Here is an 18879-nt window from a genome sequence, read left to right as displayed (position 1 = left end):
ATAGAACATCTTTGGAGGGAGTTGAAAGTCTGTGTTGCCCAACAACAACCCCAAAACATCACTGCTCTAGAATAGATTTGCATGGAGCAATGGGCCAAAATACCAGCAACAGTGTGTGAAAACCTTGTGAAGACTTACAGAAAACGTTTGACCTCTGTTATATACCCTTTGTTGGCAATGACAAAGTATTGAGATAAACTTGTTATTGACCAATACTTATTCTCCACCATAATTTGCAAATAAATTAATAAAAAATCTTACAATGTGATTTTCTGGATTTTTTTTCCCTCATTTTGTCTGTCATAGTTGAAGTGTACCTATGATGAAAATCACAGGCCTCATCTTTTTAAGTGGGAGAACATGCACAATTGGTGGCTGACTAAATACTTTTTTGCCCCACTGTATAGTCAGTTAGAAAAGCTATGGCTAGCTTTATCAAACAGAAATTTGCTTCCTGTAGCACTAATTCTAAAAAGCTTTGGAACACTGTAAAGTCCATGGAGAATAAGAGCACCTCCTCCTGCACTGAGGATAGAAAACATTGTCACCACCGATAAATCTACGATAATCGATAATTTCAATAAGCATTTTTTGACGGCTGGCCATGTTTTCCACCTGGCTAGCCCTACCCTGGCCAACATCTCAGCACCCCCTGCAGCAACTTGCCCAACCCCCCCCCTGCAGCAACTTGCCCCCCCCCCCCCCCACCCCCACTTCTCCTTCACCCAAATCCAGACAGTTGATGTTCTGAAAGAACTGCAAAATCTGGATCCCTATAAATCAGCTGGGCTAGACAATCTGGACCCTGTCTTTCTACAATTATCTGCCAAAATTGTTGTAACCCCTATTACGAGCCTATTCAACCTTTCTTTTGTATCGTCTGAGATCCCCAAAGATTGGAAAGCTGCCGCGGTTATCCTCCGCTTCAAAGGGGGAGACACTCTAGACCCAAACTGTTATAGACCTATATCCATCCTGCCCTGTCATTCTAAAATCTTCGAAAGCCAAGTTAATAAACAGATCACCGACCAATTCGAACCCACCGTACCTTCTCCACTATGCAATCTGGTTTCCAAGCTGGTCATGGGTGCACCTCAGCCACGCTCAAGGTCCTAAACAATATCATAACCGCCATCGCTAAAAGACAGTACTGTGCAGCCGTCTTCATCGACCTGGCCAAGGCTTTCGACTCTGTCAATCACCGCATTCTTAATCGGCAGACTCAATAGCCTTGGCTTCTCAAATGACTGCCTCGCCTGCTTCACCAACTACTTCTCAGACAGAGTTCAGTGTGTCAAATCTGAGGGCCTGTTGTCCAGACCTCTGGCAGTCTATGGGGGTGCCACAGGGTTAAATTCTCAAGGCTGACTCTTTTCTCTGTATATATGAATGATGTTGCTCTTGCTGCTGGTGATTCTCTGATCCACCTCTACTCAGACGACACCATTCTGTATACATCTGGCCCTTCTTTGGACACTGTGCTAACAACCATCCAAACGAGCTTCAATGCCATACAACAGTCCTGCTTCCGTGGCCTCCAACTGCTTTTAAATGCTAGTAAAATAGCCCCCAACACTCTACTCAGAAAACTGGATGTTGTCTATCACAGTGCCATCCGTTTTGTCACCAAAGCTCCATATCCTACCCACCTTTGAGACGTGTATGCTCTTGTTGGCTGGCCCTCACTACATATCCGTCGCCAAATCCACTGGCTCCAGGTAATCTAGAAGTCTTTGCTAGGTAAAGCCCTGCCTTATCTCAGCTCACTGGTCACCATAGCAACATCCACCCGTAACAAGCGCTCCAGCATGTATAGTGCACTGGTCATCCCCAAAGCTAACACTTCCTTTGGCCGCCTTTCCTTCCAGTTCTCTGCTGCCAATGACTGGAACGAATTGCAAAAATCTCTTTAGCTGGAGTCTTATATCTCCCTCACTAACTTTAAGCATCCGCTGTCAGAGCAGCTTACCGATCACTGTGCCTGTACACAGCCAATATGTAAATAGCACACTACCTCATCCCCATATTATTATTTACTCTCTTGCTCTTTTGCACCCCAATATCTCTACTTGAACATTATCTGCACATCTATCACTCCAGTATTAATGCTAACTTGTAATTATTTCGCCTCTATGGCCTATTTGCACACACTGTACATAGATATTTTTCTTTTCTATTGTGTTATTGACTGTACGTTTATTTATGTGTAACTCTGTTGTTTTTATCGCACAGCTTTACTTTATCTTGGCCAGGTCGCAGTTGTAAATGAGAACTTGTTCTTAACTGGCCTACCTGGTTAAATAAAGATGAAATAAAAAATAAAACAATTAAGTTGGAGTTCAATTTTAAATTATACAGTGAAATGTAGTAAGAACATTTTGTTAGAAGTCCAATGAGTCCCAAAAACATATTAATAAACAGTCTAATTATGAACTGTTTATACTGTAAGTCATCTTTGGACAAGCAGTGACCAATCCATGCTTTGATTTTGTTTACCTGGCTCCCGCCACCAAATGCCAACTAGCATTTCTGTCCAAAAAACAATGCCAATAGCATGTTTGAAATGCATGTCTAAATCATCCAAAAGTGTCTGAAATGTGTGTAGCACAATTAAGTTAATTCAAGATGATTTGTGTATTTCTTGTTATGAAGTTAGCTTAATAAGTGTGCAACCAGGAATCTAAACTGGCAAACTATTGAAGATATTTGATATAAAAATTCCCAACTGAACAGTACATTAGTGCCTCCACACTTGTTACAGCATGTCCATTGAGTGAGAAATGTCAAAAACCAGGAGCCCGGTTCGCAGGGGACTATTGCCAGGTTTATCTAAGGTTTCTTAGCCATTATCCAACGGGGCTGAGTCACACCCAAATCCCTACCAGGGCACGTCAGCCGCTTCTCCCCTAGAGCAGAGAGCATACACCATCCCTCCCCTGGTGGAGTTCCTAAGACATTTTTGCGAGAAGACCGATTTTTGGGATGTCTCCTTGGTCTGACAAACAGTGCTGTAGATCTTCCACTTTCTACCGCAGACGCTGAAGGATGACATAGGCAGATGTGGTGGATTGAGACGCAACCCAAACAAAAATTCTGATATCTCCAGTTTAAAACAGATTGAGTTTGATAGGGGTTTGTTTATTATGCGTCAAACGACTCTTAAGGATTAAGCCCTGATAGGAAAGTCTATCCAGGCTCTACATTACCTTATTCCCCAACAGCTATAGGACAAGTTTACTCAAGGGTTATTAGGACACTTGTGGGAAATTGGAAAATATCTTTAATGTCTAAACTTTTACATACTGTAAATATTTGTTCTTACTAAACAGCATAGGTTGGTATTTTACCACTGTAAAACAAGAGTTACAAGTTTAAAAAAATACAATGACATGTTAAAAAAAGTAAAAAATTGTCAAATCAATTATTTCCAAATCGCTCTGCGCGTTTCCTCTTCTTTGCCTGAAATGGAGGGAAAAACCGAACAGGTAAGGAACATTCTACATAAATGTTGTCATGTGTGCCAAATGTATACAGAAGAGCATATACAGAAATCGTGACTCCACAGAATCAGGACTTCTATTTGTGGTATATGCATGTGTAACGATAATATATAGATCTTACTTAAAATTGGTGAATTATTATTTGAATGATGAGTGGTGATGAGGAAACAAACATTACATCAGAGTATCAAGTCAGTATGAAGACTACCAGGCCTGATACCTGCAACATTAGAACTGCAAGCATCATCCTTACATACACTAACGTTCAAAAGTCTGGGGTCAAAACAAATGTCCTTGTTTTTATAAGAAAAGCATATTTTTTGTCCATTAAAATAACATAAAATTGATCAGAAACACAGTGTAGACATTGTTAATGTTGTAAATGACTAGTGTAGCTGGAAACGGCTGATTTTTAATGGAATATCTACATAGGCCCATTATCAGCAACCATCACGCCTGTGTTCCAATGGCATGTTGTGTTAGATAATCCAAGTTTATAATTTTAAAAGGCTAATTGATCATTAGAAACCATTTTGCAATTATGTTAGCACAGCTGAAAACTGTTGTCCTGATTAAAGAAGCAATAAAACTGTCCTTTAGACTAGTTGAGTATCTGGAGCACCAGCATTTTTGGGTTCGATTGCAGCCTCAAAATGGCTAGGAACAAATAACTTTCTTCTGAAACGCGTCAGTCTATTCTTGTTCTAAGAAATTAAGGCTATTCCATGCGAGAAATTGACAAGAAACTGAAGATCTCGTACAATGCTGTGTACTACTCCCTTTACAGGACAGCGCAACCGGTCTCTAACCAGAATAGAAAGAGTGGGAGGCCCAGGTGCACAACTGAGCAAGAGGACCAGTACATTAGAGTGTCTAGTTTGAGAAACAGATGCCTCACAAGTCCTCAACTGGCAGATTCAATAGTGAAGAGGCGACTCCGGGATGCTGGTCTTCTAGGCAGAGTTGCAAAGAAAAAGCAATTTCTCAGACTCGCCAATAAAAATAAAAGATTAAGATGGGCAAAATAACACAAACACTGGACAGAGGAACTCTGCCTAGAAGGTCAGCATCCGGGAGTTGCCTCTTCACTCTTGACGTTGAGACGGGTGTTTTGCGGGTACTATTTAATGAATCTGCCAGTTGAGGACTTGTGAGGCGTCTGTTTCTCAAACTAAACACTCTAATGTACTTGTCCTCTTGCTCAGTTGTGCACTGGGGCCTCCCACTCTTTCTATTCTGGTTAGAGACCGCTTGCGTTGTTCTATGAAGGGCGTAGTACACAGCGTTGTACAAGATCTTTAGTTTCTTGGCAATTTATCGTATGGAATAGCCTAAATTTCTCAGAACAAGAATAGACTGACGAGTTTCAGAAGAAAGTCTTTGTTTCTAGCTTGTAAATGATGACTCACAATACATTTACCTAACAGATTTTCACATCTATTGACTCAAAATAGCTTCACAATATTTATTAAATGTTTGACTTTGATTCTCCTTGAAGCACTGGCTAAATATTGAGGTATTGCCCAATTACAGTTCCTTCAGAACTAGGTAATTCTTTGTTCTTTCTATTCTAGAACATTCTAATAGCGACTTACAAAACATTCTAATACCCCCCTCCCCAACACACAACAATGTGAACATTCCGTTCACTCATTTTGAATGCTTCTCACAGCAGTGTTTGATCACTTGAAAGTCGGTCCGACCAGCTCTCTTTTGGCAACAACAGGTCATAGCCCAGGAACATGAAAACAAAACCTTTTGTACCTCACTATCTTCAGCCCCAACTGCAGCAGCAGCGGTGAGAATCCCAAACCTCTCCTTCCTCTTTTTCAGTTTCTCGTCAACTTCAACCTGCAACACAACAGTCAAGGATGAGGAGACTTCCAAATGGTGTTTCGAAAAAGCAACAAACAAATGACATTACATTGAATAAGGGTGGAGAAAAATACCCCCAAATTCTCAGTGTCTAAGATTAAAAGGCTGAAAATCTGGTGGACTGGTGAATAATTTTAAAAGGTTATGCGAGGACACAGCAAGCTTTCCTCACACACTGCGCTCTGGCAAGTGATTGCCAACTAGAACAAACTGACAGATTCCAGGTCACTGGTCAAACCTCCAAAAACACAACCCCCGAGGTCGGCTCCATCCCAATCTCCATCCCGGAAACCAAAGTGAGGAGCAGGAGGGGCTGAGTGGGATGCCCCATACAGCTGCAACAGTGATGGTCCAGCTTTAGGCTGCATCCAGATATTCTCCACCCTTCTCCAAAAGTGTGCACTTGGCACACTCACTATCATGGATTTAAGAATTTGCATATACGGAATTAAGGAAGTTCATGATCTTTGTTCTGCAACAATACTACACAGCAAATTGGCCAGTGTTACCTTGTGTTGATTTTCAGTGTAACATTTCTAGTGTTGATTCAGTTGTTAAATTAACACTCAGTGTAAAATAACCAGTATTAAACTAAAACCACACCAAATCATATTTCCTCATGCTCTATTGCAGGTAGATTTTTTGTTTTGAATTGTTTGTTTCAATATCTGTTTTTGCATGTACACTGTTTGATTAATTAATTGTATGTTACTCAAATAAACATACATTTTCTAAACTACAGTTCATTTGGAAAGTATTCAGACCCCTTGACTGTTTCCACATTTTGTTACATTACAGCCTTATTCTAAAATTGATTAAATATTTTTTCCCATCAATCTACACACAATACTCCATAATGACAAAGCGAAAACAGGGTTTTAGAAATGTTTGCAAATGTATATATATAAAAAATGTATTTACCCAAGTATTCAGACCCTTTGCTTTGAGACTCGAAATTGAGCTCAGGTGCATTTTGTTTCCATTGATCATCCTTGAGATGTTTCTACAACTTAATTGGAGTCCACCTGTGGTAAACTCAATTGATTGGACATGATTTGGAAAGACACACACCTGGTCCCACAGGTGACAGTGCATGTCAGAACAAAAACCAAGCCATGAGGTCGAAGGAATTGTCCGCAGAGCTCCGAGACAGGATTGTGTCGAGGCACAGATCTGGGGAAGGGTACCAAAACATTTCTGCAGCATTGAAGGTCCCCAAGAACACAGTGGACTACATCATTCTTAAATGGAAGAAGTTTGGAACCACCAAGACTCTTCCTAGAGCTGGCCCCAGGCCAAACTGAGCTATCGGGGGAGAAGGGCCTTGCTCAAGGAGGTGACCAAGAACCCAATTGTCACTCTGACAGAGCTCTAGAGTGCCTCTGTGGAGATGGAAGAACCTTCCAGAAAGATAACCATCTCTGCTGCACTCCACCAATCAAGCCTTTATGGTAGAGTAGCCAGACGAAAGCCACTCCTCAGTAAAATGCACATGACAGCCCACTTGGACTTTGCCAAAAGGCATACCCAAGAAGACTCAAGGCTGTAATTGCTGCCAAAGATGCTTCAACAAAGTACTGAGTAAAGGGTCTGAATACGTATGTAAATGTGATGTTAAAAAAGTATACATTTGCAAACATTTCTAAACACCGGTTTTTGCTTCGCTTTTATGGGGTATTTGTGTATAGATTGATGAATAAAATCATATTGAATCCATTTTAAAATAAGCCTGTAATGAAAAATGAGGAAAAAGTCAAGGGGTCTGAATACTTTTCGAATGCACTGTAGTTCAATCTCTTACTTGTACTTATCGCACCTGTTATTGAAATGGTTGTTCCAGGTTAGATGGTTTAGGTAGTCTCATATCTTAGTCTTCCCAACCTGGCAGTTATTCTGAATGCAGGTTGCAGGTGAATATAAATTCAAAATGTTGGATATCCCCACCCTGGCTGGATTCCAATAAGAATTACATATCACTTGCAAGCCATCATAATGTGACTTGTAGTCCTGAAAACCATGAGTTTAAGGCCTTCCTAAATACTTGTTGTATCGCGTTAAATAATACAAAAATGTTTTAATATATATAGGAAATATGCAAATAAGGCTTCACACTAAGTAATGTGTTATCTTAAAAGTGAAATGTAGACACTTGACCAGTGTTAAATTTACGCAATGGCGGCAGATCCGACTTCTCAAACCTTTTTTCCTTCTGCATATGTGTTTATTCTGTACTTTACGCACACTCTGCTCTAGCGAATGCTGCTCATTTAATGAAGTTGGATCAAAACTGAATCAATGTCTGTAAGAACACATAATTATTCTACATAACAGAATCTAATATAATGGCATAGTATTAGATTACTGTAAGACAAAAACACCACTGCATTTGTCTCGCCAAAACTCAACAACATGCACCACTCAGCAAAGTACACAGGTAGGCTATGTCAGCCTTTCTCAAACTATTTTTGTGCAAAGGACCAGCAAGACATGGCCTTTTTTACCACTTTGGTAAAAAATAAATGGACAATTGCATGTTTATAAACACCAATTTTATTGCATTTATTTTTACTTTACACTAAATTAACGAACATTGTATATACTTGGCTGCCTTCATGGTTTGTCGGTCTGTCTTGTACTCATGGGAAGTCTCTCTGTGCTTTCTTCAGGGGCTGTCTGTATCCGTCCTTCTGTATGGGCTGTCTTCAGAGGCTGACAGTCTCAATGACAAAACAAAAATAAAAAAAGTTTAGTAATTACACACAATGTAACCACAATTCAATTTTTATAAACAAATAATCTTGCATTCATTCAATATATACACTATTTAAAAAAGATAATAGTTAAACATGTTTGACTCACCTAATCAATTTGAGATGGGTGTGCCTGTCTCTTGGACACTTGTCAAACCTGAGGGATACTCTCAAAGTGTTTAACAGCCAGTCTGCTGCGATATTTTAATTTTGTTGCAGCAAGAGAGGAAAAGCTGGTCTCACATAAGTATGTGGAATGAAAAGGGATTAACGTCTTCACTCCCATCTCGCTGAGTTGCGGAACAGCCAGAATGTGGAAAGGCGTATCTCATTAAAACGAGCGTGTATGCCTTGGTCACAGGACAGCTCCAATAGTTTATCCTAAAGAACCGGTGACAAGCTGAGTCTCTTCAGTGTTGGTGAACGGATTACTCATCCATCGCTTTCCCGAGTGGGGATAAGATTGTGAGGGGAAGAAATCCTCAAATTTGATCAGAGTTTGGCTCAGATGTGACCCCATCAATGTCCACATCCCCCTCGTCAGCCAGAGTTGAGAATAGGGGGGAACATATCGAAAAAGCCTCCATCCACACTTGGTCTCTCCTGACGCCCAGCTTTTTCTGGAAAGTAGCAACTAAAAGTCCCCTTTTCAGGACCCTGTCTTTCAAAGATAATTCGTAAAAATCCAAAATAACTTCACAGATCTTCATTGTAAAGGGTTTAAACACTGTTGCTTGTCCCATGCTTGTTCAATGAACCATAAACAATTAAATGAACATGCACCTGTGGAACGGTCGTTAAGACACTAACATCTTACAGACGGTATGCAACTAAGATCACAGTTATGAAAACTTAGGACACTAAAGAGTCCATTCTACTGACTCTGAAAAACACCAAAAGAAAGATACTCAGGGTCCTTGCTCATCTGCGTGAACGTGCCTTAGGCATGCTGCAAGGTGGCATGAGTTGCAATCCATGAGGAGGAGATGGACTGCAGTACTCAATACAGCTGGTGGCCACACCAGATACTGACTGTTACTTTTGATTTTGACCCCCCGGGACACATTATCCCATTTCAGGGACACATTATTCCATTTGTTAGTCACATGTCTGTGGAACTTTATTTCTCAGATGTTGAATCTTGTTATGTTCATACAAATATTTACACATTAAGTTTGCTGAAAATAAACGCAGTTTACCGTGAAAGGACGTTTATTTTTTTGGGCTGCATTTGAAATGTCTGTCTCATCTAATTCTAATCGGATTGCAAAGCAATTTGATGCGTGTGCTCGGTCTAAAACCTGTGATTCAATATCATCTGCCATATCCTGGATTCTACACGTGACATCGTCATTGAAAAGTGGTATTTCACTGATCTTTGTAGCAGCAATTGGGCCCAAAATCTCTCGGCAGGCAACCACGACTGAGGGCATGACCAACTTTTCAACTATAGTGAAAGAAGCCTGGCACTTGGAAATGTTATGAGTACGTATGAAGCCTTCAGTAAACTCTTGTTGTCTGTGAAAATATTGTACAGCATTTTTGATTGGTTGGTCATCTCACCTTGTTCGTTTAACCTTGATGTGGATGCTTTGTTTCTAAATGTCTGCACATTTGATGGCTTCATAGCATGTTGCGGAGGCAAGTCTGACATCACACACTGGTTTTGGTAGGCAGCTGTTATTTGAAACAAATCCAAACTTGATGTAGCATGGAGAGTACTATCAAGTGAATGGATGATACTTTTTTGCCTCAGAGGACCTAAAAAATGAACCTCCTTTCTTTCACATTAAAATACTAATCTAGTTGCTTTTGTTTAGAGCAGGCCATGGTTAACTAAAAGGGAGAGCAAGAGCGTGCAGGCTGCACAGCAGGGCTAGCTTGTGTGTGTGTTTGGTGTGCTATACTTCGTCGTGGCAACACAATTTGTTTACTGCAGCATGCATAGTTAAGTAGGCCTAGGGAAAGAATTTAGTCAAGACAAATATTACGGGCACTGACAAGCATTCCTCCACGGACTGGTGCCGGTCCACGGACCAGGGTTTGAGAAGGGCTATGATACATACATACACACACACACACACACACACACACACACACACACACACACACACACACACACATACATACATACATACATACATGTTAACGTCATCTGCTCTGAAATTCACTCACTGTACATCATTCAAAACAACACTGTAGACTAGTTCAAAACACTGTTTAACTCAAGATCTAAATGCATATCCCCATGAAACGGATTGAGATCAAATGGTTGATATGCAGATGCTGCACGGACGTTTCACCAGTAAAACTTGAATTATCATTCACAAATCGACAGTGAGAAATGTGAAAGGAGACCACAAAAATGTGTGCGTAATGTAGAGGTAAAGAAACGCGCAGAATGTGATCCGCATATATAGAAAAAAAGTTTGGAAAAAGTTTGATCCTCAGCCACAGCCTTAAATGTAACACTGTGTTGATTTAACACTGGAGAATTTGCTGCGTAGCTTAAAAGACTAACAAAGGTGGTGAATAATTGCTTTTGAAGACGGATACGAAGGAGGTTGCTCTACCACCAGAATTGTTGAAATAAGAAAATTAAAAGTTGGTCAAAGTTCCATAATTTTCTGAAGTTTACATTTAGGCTGCATATACTGCTTTGCTTAATTCAACTGCATGTCATTGCAATTACAATTCTGTGCACTGTGGTTTCAAGTGAAGATTACAAGGCAAAGATTAGAAGCAGAAATATATAAAAGCTACATTTTGGTGCCGAAACCCAGACTAAAGAGTATGGCACCCAGATGCCAAATTTCTCTACAGAGCCTAATATACTGACAATTTAAGTTGCCACTTGATTTACCATTCAAGTTATGTCCAAAATAGTGGGATTACACATGCAATTCTCAAAATCAGGATTGTGGATGTACAGCCACACACAATTATTCATAGAAATTAGTTTATTTCGTCTTTACCATAGATTGGAGAATAAAAAAACGAATCTTTGCTTGCACATTGACTTTTCCTTTCCAGTTACTTGACAACATTTTCACAAAATACTACTAAAGAACACAATCATGGACTGAGAGGATAAGTTTGTCAAAATATTGAGTAGAGGGAAGGGGTTGGCTTATGAAAAGGGTTGTGCATTTCTTTAAGGCCTGCAGTCAGTGAAAGGCTCTGTGGGGTCTCCATAGTTCACATGGCAAACTCTCAAAAAACTGTGTGAGGGGCGGGGGGGTTGTCCCCCCTGCCCCTGTCATGCCTTAAGCAGAGGCCAGTGTTGACATAGTGCTGGCCAATCTAATTTTGATTGTCAGGAGCAGGGAACGGCGATCCCCCCCCTTCACCCCCTTGAGATCATCAAGTTCATTTCTCTGGCTGCAGTGTTATTTTTTTGTGCCCCCCCCCAGGCCTCTCTATCCTCCCTCTCTCTATTCACAAAGCCATTCTAGAACAGCTTGAATTAGTGACAGTTATTATTCAGACTAATGAGTAAAAACTCAGAGGCTACAACAGTTTAGCTAAATGCAAAGAAGTGGGGGGGGAAAGGAATCGGTCAGAGGCAAGAAGACGGGTATAATACTCTTTTAGTATAAAGTCACTTTATCCACCAATAACAACCATTACCACAGAAACACTAAAATACAAAAGTTTTCAGACATCACTATTTCTGATTAATAGAGGCTGACAGAGTTGACGATCATCTCTGTAGTTCCCTTTGTGAAAGACAGGGATAGCATCTGAAATTCTGAGAGAGATGAAATTGTGACAAGTCAAGGAGCCTTGATTGTTTTCCCAGATCTGTATGGCCAGAGAGGACAGATGGCCCTCTATACTTCTTTACAAAAGTGTGTGCGTACATTTGAGTGTGTGTGGTTCCATACACTATGTGGGAGAAAAGGGTATTATCATTCCAGATTCAAATGCACATAGAGCTGAGTCTGGCCAAGCCCACTTCTCCTTAAAAATCCCATGTAAATGATGGTCCTTCAGATGAGTAGACAAATGCCTCGTCTACATTGCCTTCAGAAATAATTCATACCCCTTGATTTATTCCACATTTTGTGTTAGCCTGAATTCAAAATGGATTAAATAGTTGTTTTTTCTCACCCACCTACACACAATACCCCATAACAACAAAGTCAAAACATGTTTAGAAATGCAGAAATCACAAGTATTCACACCCCTTTGCTATGACAAATTGAGCTCAGGTGCATCCAATTTCCTTTGATCATCCTTGAGATGTCACTACAAATTGATTGGCGTCCACCTTTGGCCAATTCAATTGTTTGGACATGACTTAAAAAAGAAACACTTGTCTATATAAAAAGGTTCCACAGTTGACAATGCACATCAGAGCAGAAATTATACCAAGGAATTGTCCATAGACCTCCAGGATAGAAATGTAATGAGGCATATATCTGAGGAAAGGTATAAAACAATTTCTAGAGTTCAAAGTTTCCAGGAGCACAGTGATTTCCATCATTGGGAAATGGAACAACCCAGACTCTCCCTAGAGCTGGCCAAAGCCGGGGATTCAGTTCTTCACAAATGTATTCTCAGGAACGATAAATTCATTTGCTTACCTTAAATTCAAATTAAATTATGCACGATATGGTAATGCAGAAAACAGTTCCATAACCCCTTACACTCATGGAAATTAGCCTATAAAATTGAAATGTTTCTAACAGAACTATAAAAAGCATATGCATGACCATGGTAGCAAATGAAAGACTTGAGATTACTGGGAAATGATCATACCAAAAGGTGAGGACAACAGTTCAACTGACACCAGACTGAATCCAAACATTGCACTGCTGATTGTCTATTTTACATTGACTGTACTTACACAGCATTTGTCAATAACGAAATCTGAATACATTCAGTAACATAAGAATATTAATTTACATTGGAGTAGGTGCAAGATAAGAAAAAAATATTACAAAGGTTTGTGTGAGGTCTAACTGGTGTCTCCAAGTGTCCACACCTCTCCAAACTGTGCACAGTTCCTAAGTCATTTCAATGCACTTTTATGACTCAAGGAAAGAGCCTTCAACTATGAGGTGTTTTTTTAGCTCTCCTAGATTTTCCATTGAGGAATTTGAGGCAAGCACACTTGCAGTTTGTTTGGAACACAGCCCTGCATCCCCACCATCACACAATTACTGTTGTTGTTTACGCAATCCAGAAACATTACAATCTGGGTCAGGTGGGCATAATTTTACAGCTTATTCTATTGATAACATGGCTATAAAGCTAAGTTATAAATATGATCTTAGGCTTTCAAAAGGCCCTTCAGACAAACATTGTAATTTTGGTGCACATAGAATGAGTCATGGGTGCATTCAAGTGCGTGTTACGCGGCTCGTTTTCTTCACAATATTTTTCTTAATTCTGTTCAGGTCAACCCAGGGTATAGCATGTCATCCTTGTAACTGTGGCTGAAACAAAGCAATCATAAACATTTATACTGCAAATTACATGATTCGTTTACATCCTTGTTAGTGAGCATTTCTCCTTTGCCAAGATAATTCATCAACCTGACAGGTGTGGCATATCAAGAAGCTGATGAAACAGCATGATCATACAGGTGCACCTTGTGCTAGGGACAATAACCGGCAACTCTAAAATGTGCAGTTTTGTCACACAACAAAGCCACAGATGTCTCAAGTTGATGAAGCGTGCAACTGGCATGCTGACTGCAGGAATGCCCACCAAAGCTATTGCTAGAGAATTGAATGTACATTTCTCTACCATAAGCATTGTTTTAAAAAATGTGGCAGTATATCCAACCGGCCTCACAACTGTAGGCCACGTGTAACCACGCCAGCCCAGGACCTTCACATCCGGCTTCTTCACCTGTGAGATCGGAGACCAGCCACCCGGACAGTTGATGAAACTGGGTTTGTACAACCAAATGCTCATCTTCGATGGCCACAGGCATGCTGGGGTAGTGTGCTCTTCAAGGATGATCCCGTTTCAACTGTACTGGGCAGATGGTAGACAGCGGTATGGCGTCGTGTGGGCGAGCGGTTTGCTGATGTCAACGTAGTGAGCATAGTGCCCCATGGGGTTATGGTATGGGCAGGCATACGCTACGGACAGCGAACACAATTGCATTTTATCGATGGCAATTTGAATGCACAGAGATAACGTGATGAGATTCTGAGGCCCATTGTCGTGCCATTCATCCGCCGCCATCACCTCATGTTTCAGCATGGTAACGCACGGCCCCATGTCGCAAGGATCTGTACACAATGAAAAGGTCCTAGTACTTGCATGGCCTGCCTACCCACAAGACATGTCACCTATTGAGCATGCTTGGGATGCTCTGGGTTGATGTGTACGACAGCATGTTCCAGTTCGCGCCTATATCCAGCAAGAGTAGTACAACATTCCACAGGCCACAATCAACAGCCTAATCAACACTCTGAAGGATCCCGCTGCATAATGCAAATGGTGGTCACCAGATACAGACTGGTTTTCTGATCCACGCCCTTACCTTAACGTATGTATCTATGACCAACACATGCATATCTGTATTCCCAGTCATGTGAAATACATAGATTAGGGCCGAATTAATTTATTTCAATTGACTGATTTCCTTATATGAACTAACCCAGTAAAATCTTTGAAATTGTTGCATGTTGCGTTGATATTTGTTCACCGCATATGCATTGATTCGATAACGCGATTTGATGTTCCAAACATACTGCTAGCTACAGTGCATTCGGAAAGTATTCAAACCCCTTGAATTTTTCCACATTGCATTACAATATAGCCTTGTTAGAAAATTTATTAAATTGTTTTTTCCCCCCCTTAATCTACACACAATACCCATACTGACAAAGCAAAAACAGGTTTAGAATTTTTTGCAAACGCATAAAAAGAAACTGAATTTACATATAAGTTTTCAAACCCTTTACTCAGTACTTTGTTGAAGCACCTTTCGCAGTGATTACAGCCTTGAGTCTTTTTGGGTATAACTCTACAACTTCGGCACACCTGTATATGGGGAGTTTCTTCCATTCTTCTCTGCAGATCCTCTCAAGCTCGGTCAGGTTGGATGGGGAGCGTCGCTGCACAGCTATTTTCGGATCTCTCCAGAGATGTTAGATCTGGTTCAAGTCCGGGCTCTGGCTGGGCCACTCAAGATCATTGAGACTTGTCCCGAAAACACTCCTGCGTTGTCTAGGCTGTGCGCTTATGGTCGTTGTCCTGTTGGAAGGTGAACCTGAGGTCTTTAGCACTCTGGAGCAGGTTTTCATCAAGGATCTCTCTGTACTTTGTTGCGTTCATCTTTTTCTTGATCCTGACAAGTCTCCAATGTCCCTGCCACTGAAAAGCATCCCTACAGTATGATGCTGCCACCACCATGCTTCACTGTAGATGGTGCCATGATGGTGCCAGGTTTCCTCCAGACGTGACGCTTGACATTCAGGCCAATCAGGCCAATCTTGGTTTCATCAGACCATGAGAATCATGTCCTTTAGGGGCCTTTTGGCAAACTCCAAGCGGGCTGTCGTGCCTTTTACTGAAGAGTGGCTTTCATCTGGCACCCATCTCCACAGAGGAACTCTGCAGCGTGACCATCAGGTTCTTGGTCACCTCACTGACCAAGGCCCTTCTCCTCCGATTGCTCAGTTTTGCTGGGAGGCCAGCTCTAGCAACAATCTTGGTGATTCCAAACTTCTTCCATTTAAGAATGATGAAGGCCACTGTGTTCTCGAGGACCTTCAATGCTGCAGAAATGTTTTGCTACCCTTCCCCAGATTTGTGCCTCGACATAATCCCATCTCAAAACTCATTGGACAATTCCTTCAACCTCATACCTTGGTTTTTGCTCTGACATGCACTCAACTGTGGGGCCTTAAATAGACAGGTGTGTTAATTTTCTAAATCATGTCCAAACAATTGAATTGGCCACCAGTGGACTCCAATCAAGTTGTAGTTACATCTCAAGGATGATCAAAGGAAATTGGATGCACTTTAGCTCAATTTGGAGTGTCATAGCAAAGGGGTGTGAATACTTATGTAAATTAGACGTATGTATTTCATTTAAAAAAATGTGCAACCTGTTTTCACATCGTCATTATGGGATATTCAGGGTTCGTACAGATCGTGGCAAGTAAAATTCAAGGACTTAAGTACTTTTTAAAGCACTAATATTTACTTTCAAGGACCATCAATTTGTAATAGCTCCTATTACACAATTCTTTCTAGTCGCCACCAGAAGGCAGTATACCGCCACATCCGCATGAAAAATCCTAACTTACTATTTATCACTACCTTACAAGTTCTACTCAATAATATGTGTTTCACTACTTATTTACTACATACATGAGTGGTAAGTCAGTACTGATGATGTTGACTTATTTCCTTATATGAACTGTAACTCAGTAAAATATTTATTTTTGTTCGGTGTACTTGATATTTAAATTGTCTTTATATTTCACAAAATGTTAGGCCCCACATAACATGAAAGTGAATTCTGACAGTGTAAAAGCACCTTAGTTGACTCTAAAATATTGTATTCTATACCCATTTGAAGATAAACAAGTTATTAATGTGTTTGATACGATTAAAGATTCTCTCAGGGGACTCTTTTTACATTTGAGGTGACCCAACATGGGTCCCGGACCCCAAGTTTGGGAACCACTGTATTACTAACCTCTCTCCCTGCTTGCTTCAATGCTTCCTCTCTCTGTCTATTGCAGCCTGACTCACCACTGCCTGTAAAGAAAAGGTATTTTATTATGCCCATCTTTTGATTATAGCTAACTTAATTTCAGTCAACTGCTCCTGCTTAGGTCAGGCTCAGTTCAATGTTAGCTATAACTAGCTGGCTAAGGATGAAGCTAGCTACCTGGCTGTTAGCCAGAGCCCTTGAGCTACCAACTAGCTGGACACCTGAAATATCAGCGACTACTTTTTATGGGGGGTCTGTTGACACGGCAGGGGTCAAGGGATGTTTACAATATTCCCACTGTCAGCGGTGTCTCTGCCACTTGCCACTGTAGGTCTGGGCTGAGGTAGTTTGTTTCACTTCTCGGCCTATGTCGTGGGCGGATTTTCCCGTTGGACAGAGTGGTGAATGAATGTGCTGCTAACAAGGCAAATCCTGGGGAGCGGGCGAACATTGAGCATACATTAAATCACTCATGATTCCACTCGTTCGCTGAGGTAGACGCGATTAAAACTCAGATCAAGAAGCCTTCTGAGCGTTGATCAACACTGGGAACGCAATAAGTGGGTAAACGATAATTAACTAAATAAAAAAGGTGAGTAAACAGCGTTTACCCTCCACTACATCCCTGTTTGGGTCTGGCAAAACCCATTCATAAACATAAATATCCTGCCAGGCAGGATTAAATCTAAATTTTCCCTGCATTTTTGCCATCGATGTGAGGTTTGGTGGCGCCTAATCAGTCAGTTCTGTAGCTGCCTGGCTGAGTGCCCGTGTGGGTAGAATGACCGAGCTCGCCTGGCAACCAGAGGAAATAAAACTCAGTAGTCTGCCTGGAAATTCATTTGAAGACCAATAAATTGTTATAATAAATAATTTCCTTATTTTAATTCAAGTATTAAAATGAAAATGCCTGATTTAAGGTATTCCAGAACTTGAATTTCAGAGTGTCATATTCAAGTACTTCAAGCACCTTGTGTGAACCCTGGGTAATTGTGTTTGGATGGGAGAGAAAATAAATATATTCTAATCCATTTTGAATTCAGGCTGAAACAACAAAATGTAGAATAAGCCAAGGGGTATGAATACCTTCTGAAGGCAATGTAAGTGCAGATACATGCACCACATCATTGCCCTTGCTCTGCTGTGTGCGTGCATCTTGCTAGCTGTCACTCAAATGGCAAGGGGCTGAAGCTCATTGGCTAGAACTCAAATTGCTAGGGGGCTGGCACACGTCGGGGAAAACTGTATTGGGACAGCTTCTAGAAAAACATTTGCTTTCAGACCAGGGATTTCGTGGCTAATTGAGGCATGACAGTAATTCTGCTCATAGATTATGCATAGGAACTACACATGGTCACTTCTAGCCCAAAGCAGGAGGTTTATAAAAAAAACTTAGTCTCAAGTTCAGACTTCTGATTTTATGCTCACTAATGATTTTAAGTTCAAAGAAGAGAGATTTTGAAACGTGTATATGATGTCAGAATTAGACAAATATAGTTGCTTCTAAATAAGGGTAGATATGGTTTGTATAACTTAACTAGCCACATTCAGGAGTATGAGGATAATTGTGAGAACTAAATAGTCCTAGGTAATTAGGTATGCTTTGAACAAGTTAACCAGAAATGGAAAAGATGCCTAGAACATAGCTATCTTTAGAAGGAAATGTTCTAAGCTTCTGTATAAAAACAATATTGTTATCCTTTAATCAACATAAGCTCGGTGTTGGGACAGTGACAATCATTTTGTTTTTGCACTGTACTCCAGCACTTTGGATGGAAATGGATTTTACCATGATTACAGATCATTCTGAATAATGATTTGAGTGAGAAAGTTACAGAAATACACATCATACCCCCAAGACATGCTAACTTCTCACCATTACAATAACAGTGGAGGTTAGCATTTTGGGGTATGATTTGAGAGTGTACCTTTCTCACGCATCATAATTCACAATTCATTCAGGATTACCCATAATCATGGTACTATCCACATTAATGTAGGTGTTTAGAAACATTCTATTCTTATTTACATTTTACTACTTCAATACACAAGTGAATTTGTC

General features: G+C 40.6%; 1 protein-coding gene across 3 annotated transcripts in view; it reads right to left on the bottom strand.

Annotated features, from left to right (window-relative positions):
* Nucleotides 1-3262: 3262 nt before the first annotated feature.
* The window catches only part of LOC112255504 (SAP domain containing ribonucleoprotein), a 67667-nt gene continuing 52050 nt past the window's right edge, over nt 3263-18879 (bottom strand). For 2 of the 3 annotated variants that reach the window (XM_042324565.1, XM_042324566.1), the window contains exons 10-11: nt 5265-5351; nt 3263-3459 (exon numbers count right to left, since the gene is read on the bottom strand). In XM_042324565.1, coding sequence (XP_042180499.1) covers nt 3418-3459; nt 5265-5351 — 129 coding nt within the window. In that variant the 3' untranslated portion in view covers nt 3263-3417. Of the gene's footprint in view, nt 3460-5264; nt 5352-16799; nt 16862-18879 lie in introns of those variants that run through there. The other variant, XM_042324567.1, reaches the window with a different exon arrangement.

This window comes from Oncorhynchus tshawytscha, linkage group LG07 (genome assembly GCF_018296145.1).
Source record: "Oncorhynchus tshawytscha isolate Ot180627B linkage group LG07, Otsh_v2.0, whole genome shotgun sequence".
Lineage (NCBI taxonomy): Eukaryota > Metazoa > Chordata > Actinopteri > Salmoniformes > Salmonidae > Oncorhynchus > Oncorhynchus tshawytscha.
This window is presented reverse-complemented; position numbering and strand designations above follow the sequence as displayed.